General features: G+C 35.0%; 1 protein-coding gene across 1 annotated transcript; it reads right to left on the reverse strand.

Moving 5' to 3' along the window:
• Positions 1–5,997: 5,997 nt before the first annotated feature.
• Positions 5,998–21,402, reverse strand: LOC137387363 (uncharacterized). The gene is made up of 5 exons (XM_068073766.1): positions 21,369–21,402; positions 14,644–14,741; positions 10,011–10,093; positions 8,066–8,246; positions 5,998–6,745 (listed from the first exon to the last, which is right to left on the reverse strand). The coding sequence occupies exons 2-5, from the start codon at positions 14,678–14,680 to the stop codon at positions 6,516–6,518; spliced, it is 531 nt and encodes a 176-aa protein (XP_067929867.1). The 5' UTR covers positions 14,681–14,741; positions 21,369–21,402; the 3' UTR covers positions 5,998–6,515.
• Positions 21,403–22,493: the final 1,091 nt, after the last annotated feature.

Raw genomic sequence — 22,493 nt, forward strand, 5'->3', positions numbered from 1 at the left:
GTTTTGTGATGGCAGCGATTAACTATTCGTTGTTGAGCTTTTGAGAGCTTTTAATCATATTTCCACATATTTTGCACCTACAACACAGCAGAGTAAAATATGGTGAATCTTTTGATACCAAATAATTGTAATGTGAATTTTCTTGCAAGTAAACCTTTAACAATGTGTTATATTAAAAAGTAACAAAACAATAACAGTAAACTAACTCATCTGAATGTATAATTACACATCTGAACACCAAATGTATTAGGCATTCTATATAAAGGGTTAGGTGAATTCTATCAAACCTGTAATTAAACTTACTACAGACAGGACATTTTGGTATATTTTCTACTGTTCCAGCTTTTTTCATAAAGGGCTGCTGGCAAAATGAGCAGTGCGCAACTAATATACTGCTGGCAGACATATTCTGGAACTCAAAAATATACTATGGCTTAACAAGTACTGGAAAAAAGTGGGCCTACTTTGCAAGTAAAAGAAACACAGTTATACCTCTACATACGAGTGCCCAACATCCGAATAACTCGGGATATGAGCCGACTTTTTAGCAAGTTTCTTCCTTGAGATACAAGCTGAATTTGATGGCCACTACACTTGATGGCCAAGTATGCGAGAGGTCGCTTTCGAGCACAGTATCATTGGGACTTTCTTTTCAAATCTGTTTAAAAAAGTTGGCTCAAAATTATAGTCAACGGGAGGCAAAACGCGGCTAATCGGAAACTAATACTAAAGAATACTACGATAAATACTACAATAATGATAAAATTAAAGTACGTTTAGTAAAAAATTAAAACTTCGCTTCAAGTATGTTTTTAGTAAGCTAATTTTTATGAAGGTAAAGTTTATATTACGTAGGGTCACACAATTTTAGTGTGTGTTGGTCTAAAGTCTTTTTCAGACAGCCGCTATCCACAACGGCCGTGTCTGGAAGGAAAAAATAAATACAGTAGTGTACAAAGTGATGTTACATTTTATTGCAGATCATAGCAGCTAAATAGGCATGGTAGTTGTACTGAATTACAACAATTAAAACACATTTTTCCATCGTATTGTCCTGTGTAGATAGTGCTTTCATAGTATGGTAAGGGGATTAATTTGTACTTATTTATTTTATGTAGGAAATAAGGCCTTGAGATGCGAGTAAATTGACTTACGAGCTCAGTTCCAGAATGCACTGATTTTAGAAGCAACCAGGTGTTTCATCCTCTTCAGAGGAGTTTTGAGTGAAATGGAAACACATATAAGCTGTGAGTGAAATTACATGCACAACGTCGATTATTCTAGCACTATTCTACAAATAACCAAGAAAGTTGTATATTCACTTAAAACATGTTGCTCCATTTTGAACAATAAATAGATGAATAGCATAAAACTTTTGAATGGTACAAAATTTCCGTCAGCTTTGGCGACAATTGGTTTCCAAGTGCTGCCTATACACAAGGATTTATACTGAATTGCAAATATAAAATGGCATTAAATACGATCCATGTTGAGCACTAGCAAGTAAGGTACAAAGGAAAATTTTGACACCTGCTTCTGCACCTACAGAGGAGTAAAATAATGGGATGGCACAGAAGTTAAATATAAAACCTTTTAAAAATATAGGTATTAAACATTACTAGTTTTCTAATTGGCATCATTCTTAGACACCAATAACTAGCTGATTTTGATTGTGCTGTTCTGTTGTATGGAGATGCGAACGAATCCAGATGCCAACAGGATACAACCCGTAGAAGACCGGATATGTACGCAATATTCAACGAACAGAACAATTGGTACCATAAAGAAAAGATAGTCATCATATACCTATCTACCAACAGATTGGAGCCTCCTTGTAGAAGCAATACTCAATGAAAAAAGACATCAATTGACACGTTAGAACCAGTCAGAGGCAACAGGAGACACACGTACCAGATACTGCCAGACATGATGACAATAACAAGAACTTATAATCTCCCTTCCTAATCCGATACATTTTCCGTGACGTACACAAGCACCAACCTTCCTGGCAGAGGTGAAACACCCCATCATGGCATCACCTCCTACTCCACCCACACCTAACAGATGACGTACCCAGAGACAGTGTCCACTCACATATCGACCCCCCCACCTACATCCAAATATCAGCCTGAATACCCAGACATGTGCTCACAGGCTAATACAGATCTATAAAAGACAGTTACAATCGTTCATCCTCTTTTGCGTTCACCGTTTCGTAGATGTATGAGACAGCTTAAGAGTGTAGCAGCTGTTTAGTGTAATGGTATACTTATTACTCGAAGGTTGGCTTGCAACAAAATTCACATTACAGTTATTTGGTATCAAAAGGTTTACCATGTCTTACTCTGCTGTGTTAAAGATGCAAAATGTGTGGTAATGTGATTACAAGCTCTTTAAAGCTCAAAAACGAACAGTTAATCACAAGCATCACGAAAATGCCGTAGGTTGAAATCCCTTTCTAAAATGGTTTAAATGGGATGTAGTTGAACACCATGTCCTTCTGTTTACACTTTCATGCATCCTCATTCGTCGAAATATTTTTACAAATACATTTCACGCATTCAATAAAACCATGTCTATTGTCCTTGCGCGTCTATTTCATCATCATTGTGATGCTTTCATTTTGAGGACTGATATCTCAAAACCTAGCTTAAAAATTAGTTTAATTTTGTAATCTTAGCTCGAAGGAGTGCATACCATCCTCTGATAAACATGAGGAGCCTGTTGGTCACTTGTGATAGTTGAAAAATGTTGCAGAAATTGTTCACGCTATTTGCAGGAAGTATGGGTCACATCATCAGATTACGACTAAATGATGAGACCAAGCTGAAACGAAACTGTAAAGTAGCGAGCATTTTTATATATATATTTATACGTATATTTGCTACGGGATTTCCGGTAGAACCCGAAGTGACTGTAATAAACTACTGCTACGAGAAGTTTCATATTGAGCCTTTTATTGGCCTTTCAATTCATGTGATAACATAACATCACGTTTCAAAACAATAACCATGTTGAGTACGTCATCAAAATAAAGGGATTCAAACCTACTACGTTTTCGGGATGGCTTCAATTAACTGTTTGTTTTTTAGCTTTTTAGAGCTCGTAATCACATCTCCACATATTTTGCACCTACAACACAGCAGAGTAAGACATGGTGAACCTTTTAATACCAAATAACTGTAATGTGAATTTTGTTGCAAGTCAACCTTCAAGCTTATACTATTGTTATTATTCTATTCATTTCAGAATTTTGTTATTTGTGTAATAAGATGTTGATTTTTAAGAATAAAATACGTCTTTGATATCAAAAACTATCTTGGTTTTAGCATCGCTAAGTTTGCATTGAGATCTAGACTAAACCTCACAGACTAAGCCAGTAACACTTAACCATATCAGTAAGATTAATACACCACAGAAATAATTAATCACACATCCATAGCATAGTCACAGGTGCTAGAATAATCAATCATTGGTGTTGTGCAAGTGTCATCCTGTAAGGGAATTCCTTGCATTAACCACACATCTTCTGGTGGAGCTGCCTTATTGGTCACCGACCCCTCGCGTAGCTAAGCGAGTATTTCCCTAACACTATTTAGTAATACTTTTTCGCAACGCCTACCATTGGATTGATCTCCCACCGCGTTACTGTAGGCTCACGGAACCTGTTTGTTTGAAATCTGATGACAGCTTTTGCTTTGCTTAGTTGTGCACTAGATATTTTCTGTCTGACAACCTTTCCACTACTCCATTTGCAAGGAAGAAATACATGTAAATGCTTAAATTTTATTCATTGGCTACATTGATCTACCAACCTTTCTCACTGTTTGGTTCGCAGAGAAAGTATAGATCTGAATTTTATATCGATTTACCAATTTTTCCATCTGTTTCATTTGCAGAGAAAGTATAAATCCATTTACACGATCGCATTTTGACACACTACATTTGCCACATTGATCTACCAACCTTTCGGACTGTTTCGTTTGCAGAAACGGTATAGATCTGATTTTATATTGATTTACCAACCTTCCCGACTGTTTAATTTGAAGGGAAGGTATAAATCCATTTATAAATACAGTTGAGCACTGATACATTACACATGCCACATTGATCTACCAATTTTTCTGACTGTTTCGCTTGCAGAGAAAGTATCGATCCACATTTTGCATTGATTTACCAAATTTTCCAACTGTTTCGCTTGCTTTGAAAGTATAAATCCACTTGATACATTGGCAACTATTACGTTCGTATATTTCTGATTGATCTATCAACCTTTCCGACTGCTGTACTTACGGAGAGTATAGGTCCACATTTTCATACATTGATATACCAACCTTTCCTACTGTTTAGCTTGCAAGGGAAAGTATAGATTTAGTGACGACGCACGATTCGTTACACAAAGCTAACACAATTGAACTTATTCCTTGTCACCCTATTCAGTAAATTTGGAAACCTATATATATTGAGCTAGTCTAGAGACTACATACATCCTGAGCTCAAGGATTACTACAACTAACGTAGATAAACCTAACTTAATTACACCGGTTATAAGTTACACTATCTTGGTGCATATTAGCATAGTAATTTCAATAACACATTTAGTTAAATATAGTCTACAATCTATATTTACCTCCCAGTCATTTTGAGTCTAATACCAAGACTTAACAACTACTTACTTGACAGCTGCTATATACATTTATAGGTGTTTATACTACTTATATGCATACTATTACACTGTCTACTTGTGTATAAAGGTCGTATAATGGCACTAGCTGTTGAACTCCAACCATTCGGACAGCAAGCTATACTCTATAGATTAACCTTCTCATTTACGGATATAATAGAGAAGCTTTTCTTCATTACCTACTCAATACTTGGCTTAAAAATAGATGCAATTTGAGGATTCAAAAAACTCATAAATATATTAACTATATAGTTAGCATTATTTGCATAGTATATAGTTGAACCCTAATTATTACTAGCTACGCATCAGTCAACTTTATCTAGTCACACATTACTCGCCACAATCAGGACCTTCCCTGACAATCCAAACAACACATGTCCAAGAAAAGAAATGTATTATGTTACAAGAAGCATTGAAGGAAGCAAGGAATCTGGGAGCAATAGACAAGGCTGTAGCAAAGAACAAAACGATGAGCATCAATCAAATGGATGCAGACCCACTTGAACCACTGGCCAGACAAGCACAGAGACTGACTATGCTCGTCAATGAACAGACTAGAAGGATGGGAGAAAATGAAGCGGATACTCCAAAAAGAAGAGTCAACAAGAAATTATGGAGACAGAAGAGAGTACGCAACCACCAGGAACAACTACCACGACAACTGAGAACGCTACAAGCATTATTCGAGAACAAATTCACGTGGCAAAAATTACTACGACTACGACAGCAGGAATAAAAAAGAAGTGATCACTATTACCCAAAGGAATCACAATACAGACGTCAAGATTTAAGAATAGGAGATGACAGCTCACGAGGAGATCGTAAATACAAATCAAAAAGAGCTAGGAATTCAAGATCACAAAGTACTAAACATCAAGCCTAATGCAGATATTGTAGATGTACTTAGGAATTCGGAGATGTCTTAAGAAAAACTACATAGCTGAAGTCTCAGATGAACACACAAGACTTGAAGGAGACAATATGACCACACAGGAATTCGTACACTATCATCTTACAAGGACTGACTCCTATTGCCTTAAAAGCAACACTATGAATATAATTATCCTCTTCAACAAATTTGACATCGGAAACAAAAGTTACCATAGCAGGTAACATGTGTGTAGAACCAAAGATGATGAGAGAGCTATTGATTGAACCGATGTAACAGATACATCGCAATAAGTACTCCCAGTAATAATAAACCAATGGGATGGGTAGCTTACCGAAAGCTACGCAACCATTCGCTGCCCAAATTAATGTCTAGATCAGGCGTAACAAAATACATGTGCAATGTACCTCTAGACAAAGACTTTATTATGCCGAGGTCCGACGATTTGTGAAAAAATGCTACACAAAGTTCAGTCAAATGCTTTAGAATATAATTCATCAATGCATAGAGTTGCTCACTCGTGTTCATTGTAAAAATAAAAGAAGACAAATCTTCATTTCCTGTTCCGCAATTACAGTACCACTGGACAATTATTTGTAACTACCCGCTTGAGGAGCATACAAAAATAATACAAAGTTTCACTTATGTAGATAAAAAATTAACTAATAACATCTCTGAGGTGGGCACACTCAAAAGATAATGAAAATACACTTATTAACAAAATCTCTGAGGTCACCGTAATCAAAAAATAGTTTTAAGACATCTATAGACAAAAGTACCTAATAAACTTATAAAATATATTTTACTATAGATTAAAATGTAAATCGAAAGCAACAAAACAATATCTAAAATCTGCATAACCAATAAAATTTAAGTGAAAAATAGACTACGAACATTACATCTCTCCAGCCAATAAATACAAGATTTCTAGAAGTCAATGAATTACAGTGAGGTAGATGGTGCCATAACTTTCTTCTCTTTCATGTAACAGAGGAAGTTGCTCCATATGAAGGAGGCAAAAGCTTGATAGATGATTTTCCACCTGAGCGGTACATAGAGGTGATTGATAAAATTCACGAATGGGAAGAATGTGCAGGCTGTGAGGTAGACCCGGGGAAATTTAGACACCAGTTCATTCTTGATATACTGAGCGGAAGACCCAGCCAAGACACCTGCAACAAGTGACACCCAAATGCATCAGCCAAGACACCTGCAACGAGTGACAACCAAATGCACTAGGCAAGACACCTGCAAAAAGTGAAAACCAAATGCATCACCCGTATTTGAAACCAACAAACACAAAATGTGTAAGTAAACCCATAGTATAAGTGTACAAAAAAAAGATGTTGAGATGTCCTTATCGTACAATATTCATCTAGCTTAGGTCTATCTCACGCTTAAGCTTTACAAATATTTGGTAAATTCACAAACAGTTGAATGGTTTTTAATAAAAACTTATTCATATCACAATTGCTGTCCAAGTCAAATAATAATTATCTAGTGCTACTGTAATTGCAAAAACATTAAATGAAGTTGTTTTCTTTTACTGTAATGATACAAAAGTGAGCAACTCCTTAGATGGCCGAGTTTTATTCTAAAACTACTGAATTTCGTGAATGTTTGTCTGTATCATCACAAAAAAATTTCTCGATTTAAAAAATGTGTGAACAGATCATGATTTCTATAATGCTGCCAATAAGCTAGCTTGATGAATTTAGGGCAAAACCTACATACCAAGTTAGGTCTTAGCACAAAACTGTCATATTCACATAAAAAATACTTTCCCAGTTATGGGAGCTTCTTTAAACTAATTGAAAATTGCAAATAAGCCTTCACAAAAGTCTACAGCTAAATGTGGTCATACAAAGGCTTGAGTGCAGGTATTTGACTATCAGTAATAAAGACAATTGTTTGTTTTGAGGAGAACTCACACGAGCTAGGTGAATGAATACCCAACAAACATGACAGTGTTAGACTGACAACAGTCTGATTTTTTACTAATACAGATTTGGCTGAAACGAAAGAAAAAGCAGTTTTAAATTTGTAGATAATATTAGACATAGAGAATCTTTTGAGGAGCATTAGCGGTAAGTTCACCAAATACTAAATATCTAGCCAAACTCGCTAAAACGTTCAGTAAACTTTCTTTAATAGCAGCATTGTAAGGTGTAACATGTAGCAGTAGATGTAACGCTTGTAAGGTTTATAACTTGAGCCTCAAGTCACAAACCTTGTCTAGTAATAAGATCAACTGATCCAGTTACTCATTGATTTTCAGACAATCAGAGAGAAATAGCACACATATAGTATGCTAGATTGTCAAGGTCATCGACGGAACAGCATAGGCCATTTGTGTTTTCATAGCCTTGCCAATCACTTGCGTTCAGCAGTCACCTAGTTAACTCAGACACCGACGTTTCAGCCTATAGGAGCACGTGTAACAGCATTGCTATGCATGTAGACTAGCAACTTTAATAAGAGAGCAGACGAACCAGAGCCAATGAAGTATACGGACGTGATGACAGGCCCAAAGAGCACCTGTTCGGACACAGTAATCTTGATGCTCCACTGCCAGGTCCTTGCACCCTTGGACCATATAGCCATAAGACGGTACCAGCCGTGGAGTAGAGGTGCCATCATGAAAGTTGCCACAGCGACATTTCTCGCGACGACCTATCACAGGATGATAGTCATAGTACTACATATTGAATTGAAAAAGCCTATTTAAAAGAAATGCAAGAACATGAATAAACTTCATAATAAACATAAACTAGAATGAGAAAAGGAGTACATCTAGAGGAAGAGAGATTGAGATGAGAGCAAAAGAGAAAAAAAAGAAATGTGATAAAGAAAGAGAATCAGTGGTGGAAGTCCTATTTGAGTGACGGAGTAAAAGAAGACAATCTATATATTAAGTGTTTATTTGTTGGTCTGTCGTCTGTATGTCCAGCTAGAGCAATAAAGTTATAGAAACAAAAAACCGCTCATTGGAATTGAACTTGGAAACCCCAGGTTTGGAAACGGCTAATCATGGCGTATAACGATTGTAAGAACATTTATTCCACACAGCAAGCCGGCTGTGTGGCTGAGTGGTAGTGCGCTTGGTTTCACATTTGTGTATCGTCTGAATGTTAAGGTTCGATTTCCACGAGGTGCAATTTATTTATTTACACCCAGGCGTGTTTGATGGACATGGCTCTTATCAAAGTAAAGATTTTGATTAGCTTAAGTTACTCCAATTTATACAAATAATATATTCATAAATTTATAAGTCACTAAAAAATGTTTTACTATCCGTACAACACCGGGCATTCAGTAGTAGATATATAACTTTAAACGTTATAGTTATTAAAGTTATAAGTTATAGTACAATAGAAAAACCAACTTTATAACATCTACTACCATTCTGAATATCAGAAAATATCATACTGCCAGTAAAATTACTTAGAATTTAGACTCGGGGAAAAATTAAGATGTAAAATCTTTTTAATGTAGGCCTATCATAGTCCAAACTATTTAAGCTGTTTGGCATACAGACAAACTTTGGGGTCAAAAGTAGTGAGGAAATTATGAGAAGGCCGACAGATCGATGACCAGGAAACAGCCTCTTTTTTGTTGAGACAATTCGCCAACTTACGGTTTTAAAACTGGTAACAGTAAAGTTTAGATGTACAATTGACTCTAGCTGCTGTGAACCAGCGTGTGAAGCACGTGTATATTCCCTTATGCTCACAGTGCTGCTTCGTTAGATTTAATCATATAAATCTTTATTTCTAAAAACTTTACATTCATATTACAGCATGTTAATGCATTCATCAATGGTAAATAGTACAACAAACCTTGTAAAAATTGCTTTATTAAATCATAACGGGATACAACATACATATTCAAGTAAAATCCCCTGGCTATAGCATTCTATTATATATTTCATAGTTATTATGATTATAGCATCCTTTAACTTCACACGTTGCATCTTATATCCAAAAGCTTAAAAGATTTATCTTTTGAATATTATTAACTCTAGTGAAGGACAACTCCAATTTATTATGCTTGTTGCATATATAAACAAGCCATACATGTAGCGAGCTTGTTGTTTATCCTTTGCCTGTCTACGAGACAGACTACATTTTCTCTATCCCACTTTTAAGTGACTGTAGAAAAACAGTTATGGCTGAGATGAGATTATTGATTGCACCATACAACGGGTTGAAAACAAGCTGGAGTTAAAATCATTGTTTACGATTGGAACCAATACAGGCAACGTTACGATTTGATGGAACTTGAATTCTACATGTAAGAGCAAATATAATACTTAAAAAGGTTCACTCGGGCAATATAACTCTGCAATAAAGACCAGATTCTAGGCTATAATGCGCAGTTCTAGTTTAGCCGCTGTTTGTAAAACTGTGAGAGCATTGGAGGGCAGCAAGTCCCTACCTTATAGTCAACTTTGTGCTTAGAAATATACTTCTGCTGGGTGATACTCGAGAGAGACCAGACAGAGCTGTAGGTCAGCATACCTGCATAAAGAAGATCTGACATCACATTTGGTTGGATAACACCGTATAACACCGTATAACAATCCTAACTACATTGTAACATAAACTCCTAGTAGTTTTATGTTAGTTTAAATAACATAAAACTTTCCAAAAACTACTAGTAATTTCTAAAAGACTTGCGAAAGTTGAATTAGAGATATAAGTGTAACATATTATAGAACATGTCCCCGATCGTCGAGGTTGCCTTGCCACTGGATTCAGGCATGTCCAGCTACGACGACAGAGCCTTTATTTGTGCAGCAACACTCTTACAACAGACATGCTCAGCTTATGTTTAGAGTAAGCTGAGCTGACATTAAACTCCATCTGCAAGAGATTGCTCACAGATAGTAATGAAAGTGGCAGGTGAAAATGTAACTAACTGTATGGACACGCATAAAACCGTCTGAATACTTACTACTTACTCCGATCTATTATAGATTTTTTCAATATTTAGTCACTCATAGATGTCTAAATTATGCAATGGGAATCCGTAAGAAGCAACAGACTAAATTTAAGGGTGAAGATTTTAGGAGAATTGGAGGAAAGGCTGATCTTAATTAAATAGCAGATCAAGATATTTTCTTAGGTCTAATGCTCCAGAGTTATTTTTAAAATTTGCCAGAATTATTCTGTCATTCTAATCATTGGCCAGAGTTATAGTTTTAAAGTTTTTCATTTATTCGTATATTCCGCAGTACGCTTCATTGATAAGTGTCAGTCATGTTATATGTGAATTAATGCTTTGTTATGAAAATACACAATCTTTTTTAGATGCATGTATAACATTTTATTAGCCCTAATAATCAAAACAAAATTATTTTTTTCGTTACATGTCAAAAGAAAGAAACCAGGAATTATTGAGTGATTGGAATGAACGTGTTTTAAATTCTGGTAATCTAATAGTATTGCGGAGGAGTCGGAATAGTGAATTGAGGTTTGTAGTAGCAGAGTTCATAAACTGAAACATACGATGGAGTATGTCATATTTTGTTGTCACAGAATAAAAAACGATTATGGAAGATGATTGAGAGAATGTTGATGCAAAACTAAATTTTTAAATCAAGTAAGCGAATGGTTGCAATGAGCATTAAAACTACAGCTAGAACAGATCTTGCTATTTCTCAGACTATCCGCATAATAATCATACAACAAAATATTGTTAATGATGCACTTGACCACTAATAATTTTATGATTTCTTTTTCAGGCTACTTGTCTGTATTTAACATATTTAACAGCTACTACTACACTGACTGTCTGGTCTGCCTTGAGAGGTCGCCAACTCTAATAACTACAATATATATATATATATATATATATATAATTACTCCCAGATGCCAGAAGGTAGTCAAATAAGCAAGTGTTGGCGTGTCAGACTACTAAACTGAATACAGCGAGTTCAAACCCCATATAATGCAATCGTTCTCCCAACTTTCAACCATGGTTTCAGACACACTGATCACCCTGTAGTGAAATTGGTATACAAGTTGAGCAATAATGGAGTTGTGTGCTCTCGTCTCGTCAATACAAACAATCAACTATACTTAACCATTAATGTCTGTAGGCAAGTCTTATCTGCAACTAGCGAGTAGTGAGTAGTGCTGGTAAACAGATCAGTTGCTGGGAGACTGACAAGATTGTTCTAATGCTGAGTGACGCATGATTGGTTAAGCCATTAGGGAAAGAGACCTTGCGCCAAGGTCAAGCTTGTAACATGTCACACTTACCAATTCTACAGCAAGTTTTCATTGTCCTATGCAAGCTGACCTGACATGAAACACGATTGGCAGCAAAATACATGCGCATCCCAAGCATGTACAACTGATTTGTACACGCTTGGGACATTGTATAACCTTCTGTTTTCTTGCTGAGCTTTTAAACTTTCATATTTTATCAAATCAGTTTTTTTGTCTATTATTCGAAATCAATTGGCAATCTTAGAACTTGTGTGCTCAAAAATGCCCTTCGCAAGCATTAAGGACAACTGCTCTCAATAAATGCACTCATCAAACGGTGTCATTAAGCGGTGTAGCAATTTGGTTTGAAAATGAATAAAATCCCCGGCAACTCCGGGCATGTCACAAGTATATAACATACAAATAACGCCTGTAATAACATACATTACATGTAATAACACATATAAAACATGTGTATAACACACAAAAAGACATGGACAGACGCATGCCCAAAGACATACAGATATAATGCATACATATATACAACTAGCTGTGCTACCCAGCGTTGCCCGGGTATTAAAAAGCAGCTTATAAACAATGAGAGTTGCCTGCCACTTGCTATTAGCCTGGCACATTGCCAATGGTTAATTTGAGTAAGCTCACTACTAAGCGCTGCCACTTTTCATGATATTACGCCATCAAATAACCTCGCGACGAAAAATGGTAGCGTATTTGCTCCCATATAGTGGCAAATATCGCCTAATGTATACATCAAGCTTCTGTGGCTGGTATTGTAAGGCGTCAGACTGGTGAACCCGAGGGTTTGAGATCAAATCATCAGCGATATGGATTCTTTAGTCCAAGATATTAATAGTTATAGGTGGAACTACACACAAACACACGACCAACTTTAAGAAATAATCATAGATATATATACAAATTTCAGTGTTTGTCTTCTGGTTTGTCTGTCATTCAAGTATCCAGTTACAGCGATAAATTTTTAGGAATGACAAATGCGCTTCGCACAGGATTTGAACCCAGAACCTATAGATTCACTGACAGTTACTAGCTCAAGTTACTCAAATTAGCCATTTTGGACAATGGCTAATTATTCAACTTAGGCAATGGCAACTACATTACCTGCCACTGTTTATACCGTAAAACCTCTAATTGAATGCCATGACGCTCTATTTTTCAACCTTTCCTCTATAGCGGCAGTCAATCAGGGGCGGTGTTCACATTGAGGCTGGTGGTGTATTTTTCAAAAGGCTCGTCAGAATTTTCAGAAGATATATTTAGCCCTATTACCGGGGAAGCGAATGTCGTCTATATGTTGCTCTCTTTTTGCGGTCGAGCGACATTAAACCTTTCAGATGCAATAAATCTGCTAACTTACCTCCAACTTGTCAAAGATATCATAATAAATGTACATTGAGAAACATGATATATAATCAATAGATATCTCTACTAGTTGATATCTATTGCTTGCAATTGATCTGCGATGATATTATAGCCTGTGTTCTTCTTTGAAATTTGTTGGCATTTTCAGTGTTTATTTCATTCTAAATTTAAAGAAATATTTTATTTGATGTTTATATTTAATATTGTTGAATAAAAGCTCATTGCACCCACTGATATGTTTGCTACAGTTTGCAGCCAAAACTAGCTTTTTATGTGCGATAGAAGCGGAATTATGAGCATCGATCAATTGTAAAATAGCCCCAAGGATGCTATTAAATAACATGCTATAAATCTGCATATTTATAAGTTATACAATAATAATCTATCAAATGATACAAATATGTATTCATGAACAAGTGACATAAACAAACTACACTTATATTACATGCAGAAACTAAAATTAAAGTTTTTAAAACAAAAATATTTCCATCATTTGCTCGGCCAGCTGCATTCTGATTGTTGCTTTCGACGGAACGAACATCTTCTAGTTGTCCAATGCCTTCCACAATATATTCTGGCCTCAACTCTTCTTCTGCACTGCTGAACTCATCGATATTAGCGTCCAAACCATTTTTTGGCAGAGCAAAACTTTCACGTGCTCCATTTAGCACCAATGCAACGTGTAAAAGTTTGTTCGCTAAACGCAACCTTTCATTCAAAACTTGCGAACCGGTTTTTATGTGCATGTCCTTCGAAGTATTAAGACCGCGTTAAACAAGGAACTACTATTAGCCTGAAATAACTAGTAGATATTTCATGGTGTTGCTTTCAAAGTTCCATCTACCAACGTAAATTTAAACCGTTTTTATATATGTACATGTACTTCGAAGTATCAAGACCGTGTTAAACAAGGAACCAGCATTAGCTTGAGACCGTTATTGATTATTTCTATGGTGTTTCTTTCAAAGTTCATCTACCAAAGTAGATTTAAACTGTTTTTTATATATGTACATGTACTCCGAAGTATCAAGACCGCGTTAAACAAAGAACTATTATTAGCCTGAGACTGCTATTGATTATTTCTATGGTGGTGCTTGATTATTTCTATGGTGTTGCTTTCAGAGTTTTAACGAAAAAAACGAAAAGCTTTGAAATTGGACAGCGAGAGAAGTAATTGTTATTGATATAAACGATTTAATATAAATACAATTTTGTAGACACTTATCTCCTGATCAGTTGATATTATGGGCTCGTAAAGATCAAATAATGCCAAAATGGTGTTCAAATAAAGGTGGCGTTTAATTAGAGGTTTTACAGTAAGTTGTTTTTCTATTACTCGTGCAATGCCGCGCATTCATCTAGCATACATACATACATATATATATGTATTAGCTTCTATATATTATTAACATTAGGAGGAACCCTTCCATATGGGAGGATTGACTGCTAGATACCTGCAACCAAAGGGTGTCGTCTGAGTAAGGTGGCCATCTTTGATCTCTAGTTCCTCTCCGTAGCACAATGCTTATTCAGACCATGGCACTCTCAAATTCTATAAATAAAACATTACCAAGTAGATTGACATACTTGTCTGACAGACGACAGCGCTACAATTGACAGCGCGATATTCTTTTCAACAACTCTGGATTATTCTGAGCTTTTGCTTAATTCTGGGTAATTTCTATTCTCAAAGACAAAGAGTTGAAGGCGATCTTTACCAGTTAGAGTGGTCAAACTATGACAACCTTACCAGTCAGTATATGAACTTTTCATGCAAAGAACCTGTTGACAGTTGTTACCAAGTAGATAAGAAAAATAGAATAAGTCATGGCAGAGGAGAGTTACCATTTAATGGGATGTATCATTCAAGGAAGTAACCAGGCATTACGGGTCAACCTCACAATATAATTTATGTTGTTAACTATTTTGTGTGTCATAATTGTCATGCTGGAGGAACATTCTTCTAAGGATACATGGTATTTTGTTTTCAAGTCGTTCCAGAGCTAAAAGCAATGATAAACACTGGAGCTAGTTATACATGGCATTAAAGTAAATGTATTATATATAAAATATGAAAAAACTAAACGTAAAAACTTCAATTATGTGTGTTCTCTTTTATCAACTAGTAAAAATATAACAAAGCAAAAGATAAATTGAGCTACAAAATTGATAAAATGAAAAAAAGCTCAATTTTTAGATAAGTTACGATGAAGTCCAGATGAGCAGTAGCATCATCTGGACTTCATCGTAACTTATCATCACATAAAATCTCAATAACACTTAACATCTCAATAAAATTAGAGAATTTGGCTGGTCAGCCTGGTCTTGGTAAATTAAGGTTCAACAAGTGCCTCTTGATACTTAAAAAAATATATGTTAACAATGTAACAAAAAATGTAAAAAGCTGATAAAATAAAAGTCGTAAAAATACTTTTTATTGTTACTCCGCCTTAGAGACAAGTGAAATAAGACTCAGAAGTGGGTAGGTGGTAGGTCAGGTCGCAGAGCTTGAATCATTTGAATAATTTAAAGTTTAAATTTAATTTATCTATTTTTCATTGTTTATGCTTAAATTTCAATCTTTATCACTTTTTACTTTTACTTACAGAATTTCAATGATTTGAGAAATCACATCATATGTTATAAATTACTCCGTATGTGAAAACAAAGATTTGCAACTATTTTTCATTGTTATGTTAGATTTGTATGTAGAGGTGATTGTAAGTCGGAGTTTAATAATAGCTAAGAGTACAGCTCAGCTCGCTATCAGATCAGCCTTGCTCTACATTCACATGTAACTGAATATAATAGATGAGGCATGAGTCATCAAACAGTTGGTTATTCAGTTAATGATGCATTCATACAAAACTTTGGTATAGAGTTAGTATTAGAAAGTATCGGTAGTTTTCTATCATTTGTGATTGTTTTTAGTGATTGAGGTAATCTGACTGCCGGGATATTTTAAGTTTAAAATCGACAAGACTTGATCACAAAATGCTCAGATCAAGCGAATGTGCGATAATGTCGACAATAGTTGCAAAGAGATCGATAGAATATGTAGAGACGTGTTACGCTGCAACTTGAACACAATAGCCGAGGTCATGAATAGCGACGTTAAAAAGTAGTGACATCTTACCCATGTATTTTACTTTTCTAACGGCCATTAAAATTTACCAATAAAAACTCAATTATCAATTATAGGAGAAACAGAGCTTTTTATGATAATGTAGAAGGATGACTACAGCCGCCACATTTTCTGTCCTGGGTTATTGAAAAATGCACTAAGATGCAAAGAATAGCTCTTTGACAATTGATTTACAAAATCAAAAAGCATGTGTGTAGTGCGTAATCCAAAATGCAGTTTGCAAAATTTGGAGTCGCGAAACTACCTTATTTGCCCTAGTTAACAGGGTTAAGTATAAACAAACGAAAAGTGTGATTAGTAAGAAAAAATAGTGGTGGCTATGTTAAGGTACAATCTATATATACATGTATATATATACAGTCAAACATGGATAACTCGAACTTCAAGGGACCGAGCAAGTGTTCGAATTATCAGAGCGTTCAAGTTATCAGAGCACTGTCACAAGTCCATATATTTACTTATTTATTAGTAGATACATGTACATATACAAACTATAATATAAATCAAAAGCACAAATGGCTTGTTTCAAATTAAATGCTTCTAATGTAAAGTTTAAAACGTTTTCATGAAAAAGTAGAGAGATTTTTCTATCACTTGAGATTGGTTTGTTGTTTGAGGTGATGTTATTGCCAGGAAGTTTTTCAGATTGACATTGGCAAAACTTGATCGTTGTTGAAATGCTCAAAAGAAAAGACATTTTTTTCTTTTGGGGTTTTACCCACGATTAATTTTGCCGTTTTTTCTTGAAGTTTATGCAGATTACCTTACTTTACCTGGGATTCGTTAAGAGCAACACTCCGAGGCAGTTCAATTAGAAGTTTTACGAGGTTTTACGGTACATTCTATATCACTCACGCTTTTTTAATAGATACTTATTGAATGTATACACGTATTCTAAGTTTAGGTCAAACGATGAATAGTTTTTTGTAGCTCAGACACCGTATACGTTTAATTACAACATTTTTTAAGACGTTTTAAACATTCAACATTCCGACGTTGATTCAACACGGAATCAACATCGGAAAACTATTCATCACGGGCTAGCCGAGTCACGCACTCAAGGATTTTCGCCACGCACATACAAAACAACATGTGATTTTTGTTTTGTATGTGCGTGGCGAAAATCCTTGCGCGCGTGACCCGGCTAGCCCGTGCTATTCATCGTATCGCAGTACAAATCAAATTTCACCAAACTTTTAGAAAAGTCGTTGACAAAAATATTTTGCCGATGGTGGTAATAACGACGCTTATGAATTACGAAAAGATGAAGTTTACCTCTATGGCTTTGAATAAAGTGATTTTCTAAAGCGATAACAACCGTTTCGGTAGCCGTTGGGCAAAAAAAAGTTCGAATTAACAGTGTTGAGTTCGAGTTATCTATAGCAATTTATCATTACGTGGGAACGGACCAAAGGAAATGTTCGAATTAACCATGTGTTCGAGCTATCCGTGGACGAGTTATCCATGTTTGACTGTATATATATATTTCTCAAAGCATGTTTTCTGTTTTCGGTGTGTCCAGCTATAACTATTAAAATTTTGGATTTAAAAATCCACAATAAGCTGGACTTGAACTCACGAAGATCACGAATGCATATTGCTAATTCATTGCTTCAACCACGAGATCACGGAAGCTCATACAATTGCTCACTCTTTATACATAACGTATACATCCTTTTCTGTTTTCACACCAAAATGACTTATTTATTTAAACTCTATGAACTCTTTTAGCTTTATGAAACGCGATGCTTTTTTGTCCTCACCGTATTCGGGCTAATTTGTTTTTCGCAAAACGATATCAACAATAGACTCTGATATTAGAATTTGGAAATTAAATTCTATTAACTCTGTGAAACATGATGCCATTTTTGTGTTTTTGTGAACCTCTATTTCCAGCTTTTCGTAAGGTTCAATTGTTAAATCGCTGTAAAAATTAATACTTTTCCCGCAGACAATTGTATTATATCGAGTAGGATTAGCCTCTAGATTCTCTCACCTTCGATCAGACAAAGACACTACAATATCTCATTTTTACATATAATCGTACCAGTATCGTAGTATTCAGAGTTGTGATGGATAGCTGCTGGTAGAACAGTAACTTTTTTATACACACACTACTTTGCAAGAATTGTTATAATAATTAATTCAGAATATTCAGAATTTTTTTTTGCTTTCTCAGTTCGTATTAGTTGTATTATTACCAAATCATCTCTTATTGTAATCGTAGCAAAACAGACTCACTTTAGCTATTACTTGCTAATTATTTCACTTTTACATTTAAACCCTTTAATAGTCGTTTTAATTTTTTTTTTTTTGTTTGACCTGCACCAAACATTTTCCTCATGATATAAAGATTAAAAGTTGTTTGACAAGTTTGAAAACCTTTACAGTTGTTTTTATTTTCTCTCTTAATATATTTCAACGACACAACACACTTCTCGCATAATATGTAATTTGAAAGTTAGAAAGGCAAAAGTCGTTATATGTTAAATACAAATCAATTTTCTGTCCAAAGACTTTTTTATTACCCGGGGAAGACTGAGTAGCACAGCGAGTACTATCAATGCTTGAATGTGAGAAACATGTGCTCTATCAGCTTTAAACTCACATGTACAATGCGCCCTCGGGATAAGATGACCTTGGGATACAATCTTTTCGCCCTGCTAAGTAAAACATGATAATTTTCACCCTCTACAAAATATCTTTTGCCATACGATACCAACAAAAGTTTCTCTCGAAACTCAAGTTTGGCAGTTTGTGTGCTGATTATGTCAGAATAACAAATATGCTGATATGCTATTTGTCAAAATCCCTCTAACAACAAATAAAAGAGATACGATGCTCGAATTCGCTCAGAGTTATTCGTTATTGTGAAAATGAAGCCGGAAACTAATAGGTGATAACATACTAGCTATGAAAAAGTTGAAGTTCAGTAAAATAGTTGAAAATACATACTAAAACTTAGCTTTAAGTATGTGTTTAGTAAGCTATATTGATTTAAATTAAATTCAATGTTTATGTTATAGGTCTGTGTCAAAGGTAAGTACTCCCTACGGTACTCCCTTCACATACGGAGTACATTGTAACGTTACAACTTCTTACAGATCATAACCACTAAATATACTAAAGTTCCTATAGGTAACTATAGTTACTAAGATTAACATATATGATTTTGTTGCTAATTTTTAATATGCACATTACTTTTATACAATTTTGCTCATTTTTATCTGGGTGTTGGCATTATATATTTACTATGGATTTGTATACACCTCTATAAAAAATTCTCGCCTTACAATGTCAACATTGAAAAGAATTGAAATCTTATGGCGAGGGTCCAGTGTATGCAGTTAATAATCTCTACTGCTCCCATGACCAACTAGAGGTTTGCTAGAAAAAGATAATCTGTGTACTTGTTGTGTGCAATACTGTCTCATTTTAGCAGTACAACTCTAAAACCAAAACAGTACAACTCAAAATTAGATCACTTTGAATTCCAGACATTTGACCTTTTTCACTGTTGCTATTTAAGGAAAAATTGAATTTCAGTTTCAGGTTGCTGTCTAGTGGTAAAGAAACTACAAGTACTTATTTAACTACATTCATACACTTACAGCTAGTATATTAAATGATAGCTAATTACAAAACCTCAAGGATATGTAAATAGATCGGCTTACATTTCTCTAATCATCTGTAGGAACTTTAATAAACGTGAAAATAAGTAGACGGGATTTCGAGAAGAAATCAGAAGCGGTCATGAGAGTGCTACTGTTACTGTAGTTATTGTGTATATATTGTAGTTATTGTGTATATATTGTAGTTATTGTGTATATATTGTAGTTATTGTGTATATATTGTAGTTATTGTGGTTACTGTAGTTATTGTGGTTACTGTAGTTATTGTGGTAATTGCAGGTATTGTGGTTGTTGTGGTTTTGTGCTAGTTAGTAGTAATGAGTCACCTCATGAAAATATTTGTAAAGACTACCAAACAGCTAGAAACATATTGCCACCTAATATATCGGCACTAGTACAAACGAGGCTAGTCGGTTGCAACAGAACGACTCGAAAAAGTGAGCAATTTGGTAGTCTTTGGTTTGTAGCAGCTGCCGGCTTGTTATTAAATGCAAGAATAAGAATGCGGCTGATTTTAACTCGTGCAAGTTCTATGACGAAACAATGATAGTATATTCACTGAAAATTGTATTCAGTTGGCCTATAGTTGGTAGCCTAACTTTGAGGTCAATGTAAGCTTAGTTGCATTTGTCTTTCTATAAACCGATGGGACCATTTTACCAGATAATCTCTCAGCCTTCCAACAGTCTGATAGTAGTAAATAGTTGATCAAAAAAGTTATTATCATTATGCCCTGACTTGCTTCGTTCAAAAATCACGTGTAGCTTGTAGCAATGCTCTGTGCATTATAGCAAAGCCAGCCAGACTAATGAGTGATAACTTTTTGCAGAACACATGCAAAAGGTGAGATCAATGATATACAGCCCCCAAATTGGGGAGCTGTATATCATTGGTGAGATGCAGAAAATAGCAATAATTACAATCAGTTGAAAATTTCAAACAAAGTACGTTTTTAATAATTTTCAGTGACACAAAGTAGCTATATACACTCAAAAATAAAACTAGAGGAGTGCGCTTCAGGCCGTCCGCTGTCTATGGAGCTCGATGCTCGTTGTTACGCTTGGGAAGTTAATAATAAACATCGTACGAGTAGAACAGTAAAATAACAGTAAACAGCTTACGAGTAGAACAGTAAAATATTGCATAATAATGTGGGTAATATGCAAAACCAAACATTGTTTTTGCTCTATGAACTCTACGATACTGACTTCTTGCCTCAGAAAATTCTAACTTACTTTTCAAAAGTATGGACTACAAATGTCGAATACCTAAAGAAACTAGTTAAAATGTATGATATAGTTAAAATGTATGATATAAAAAAACATAAATTTCTTGAATTATTGAGACACAACTGTCGCCATACTTGGCTGTTTCAATAAATTTTATCATTAATCAAACGAACCAGGTTCAGCTCCGAGGTCGTAGCACTACTGAATAATTACTACATACGATCTAGATTATGGTCTTTCAATCGTAGCGGTCGATAGGTCGATTACACTCCCCGAGTTTTGTAACCGTTTAGAGAGTAGAGGGTAAAATAATAACAAAACGCCAGCTCAAGTCCTGTTGAGGTCAACGACAGGTCGGCTTGGTTTCTCAAGAGAAGACAACCTTTTATCGGTGTAAATTGACTACTCTCACGAAGAAAATCAGTTGTTTTGCTACAAATAGTTGATGCGCACACGCATTGTACTATTTGTTCACCTGGTGGACCCCTGGTCATGATCTGAACCGAACCCATGCTATTAATAAATGCATGAACATAACCAATATATGCTGTCCTAATGCAATAATAATTGATAAAGACAAATCATATGTTTTCCTGTTTGAGGTACACATATGTACAGTTAAGCTATTGTTGATTTGAACTTTTCTTTATTATTTCTTTGCAGCTCATCTGAGTCCTGCTTATGAAAATTTATTCTTTCATGTAGCTCAACTCTTCTTTTACTGCCACTAGACACACTAAGCCAGAAGAAGCTCATCTACAACTAAAGCTCATTTTTTCGAAATGGCAGGTGTTGCTGATTTTTTGAAGACAAGGTACAACTTTGTACTTTCCACTTGCACAACTGATGAAACACAGTTTGTTGTTTAACGGCTATGACTTGTTGAACCCTCTTGCTTAACATCGTATCTCCAAAAGATCATTATCAGGCAGCAAACTCAAACTTTATGTTGAAATGAGATGCAGTAAAGCATGTTTATCGAAGGCTAAAATATCAACAGATCAGTTAAGACTTCAGACACTTCTGGTAGTTTTTTGGTCAGCCGAGTTATATATAACAAACCAAACTAAGAAGGTGTAAAAAGCTATTCATTTCAAATCTAGATGTTCAGTGTTCCAGAAATATATGTGTATAATAAATGTACGTGTATAATAAATATATGTGTATAATAAATATATGTGTATAAAAAATATATGTGTATAATAAATATATATGTATAATAAATATATATGTATAATAAATATATATGTATAATAAATATTTGTGTATAATAAATATATGTGTATAATAAATATATG

Source organism: Watersipora subatra, chromosome 2, assembly GCF_963576615.1.
Source record: "Watersipora subatra chromosome 2, tzWatSuba1.1, whole genome shotgun sequence".
NCBI classification, from domain to species: Eukaryota; Metazoa; Bryozoa; class Gymnolaemata; order Cheilostomatida; family Watersiporidae; genus Watersipora; species Watersipora subatra.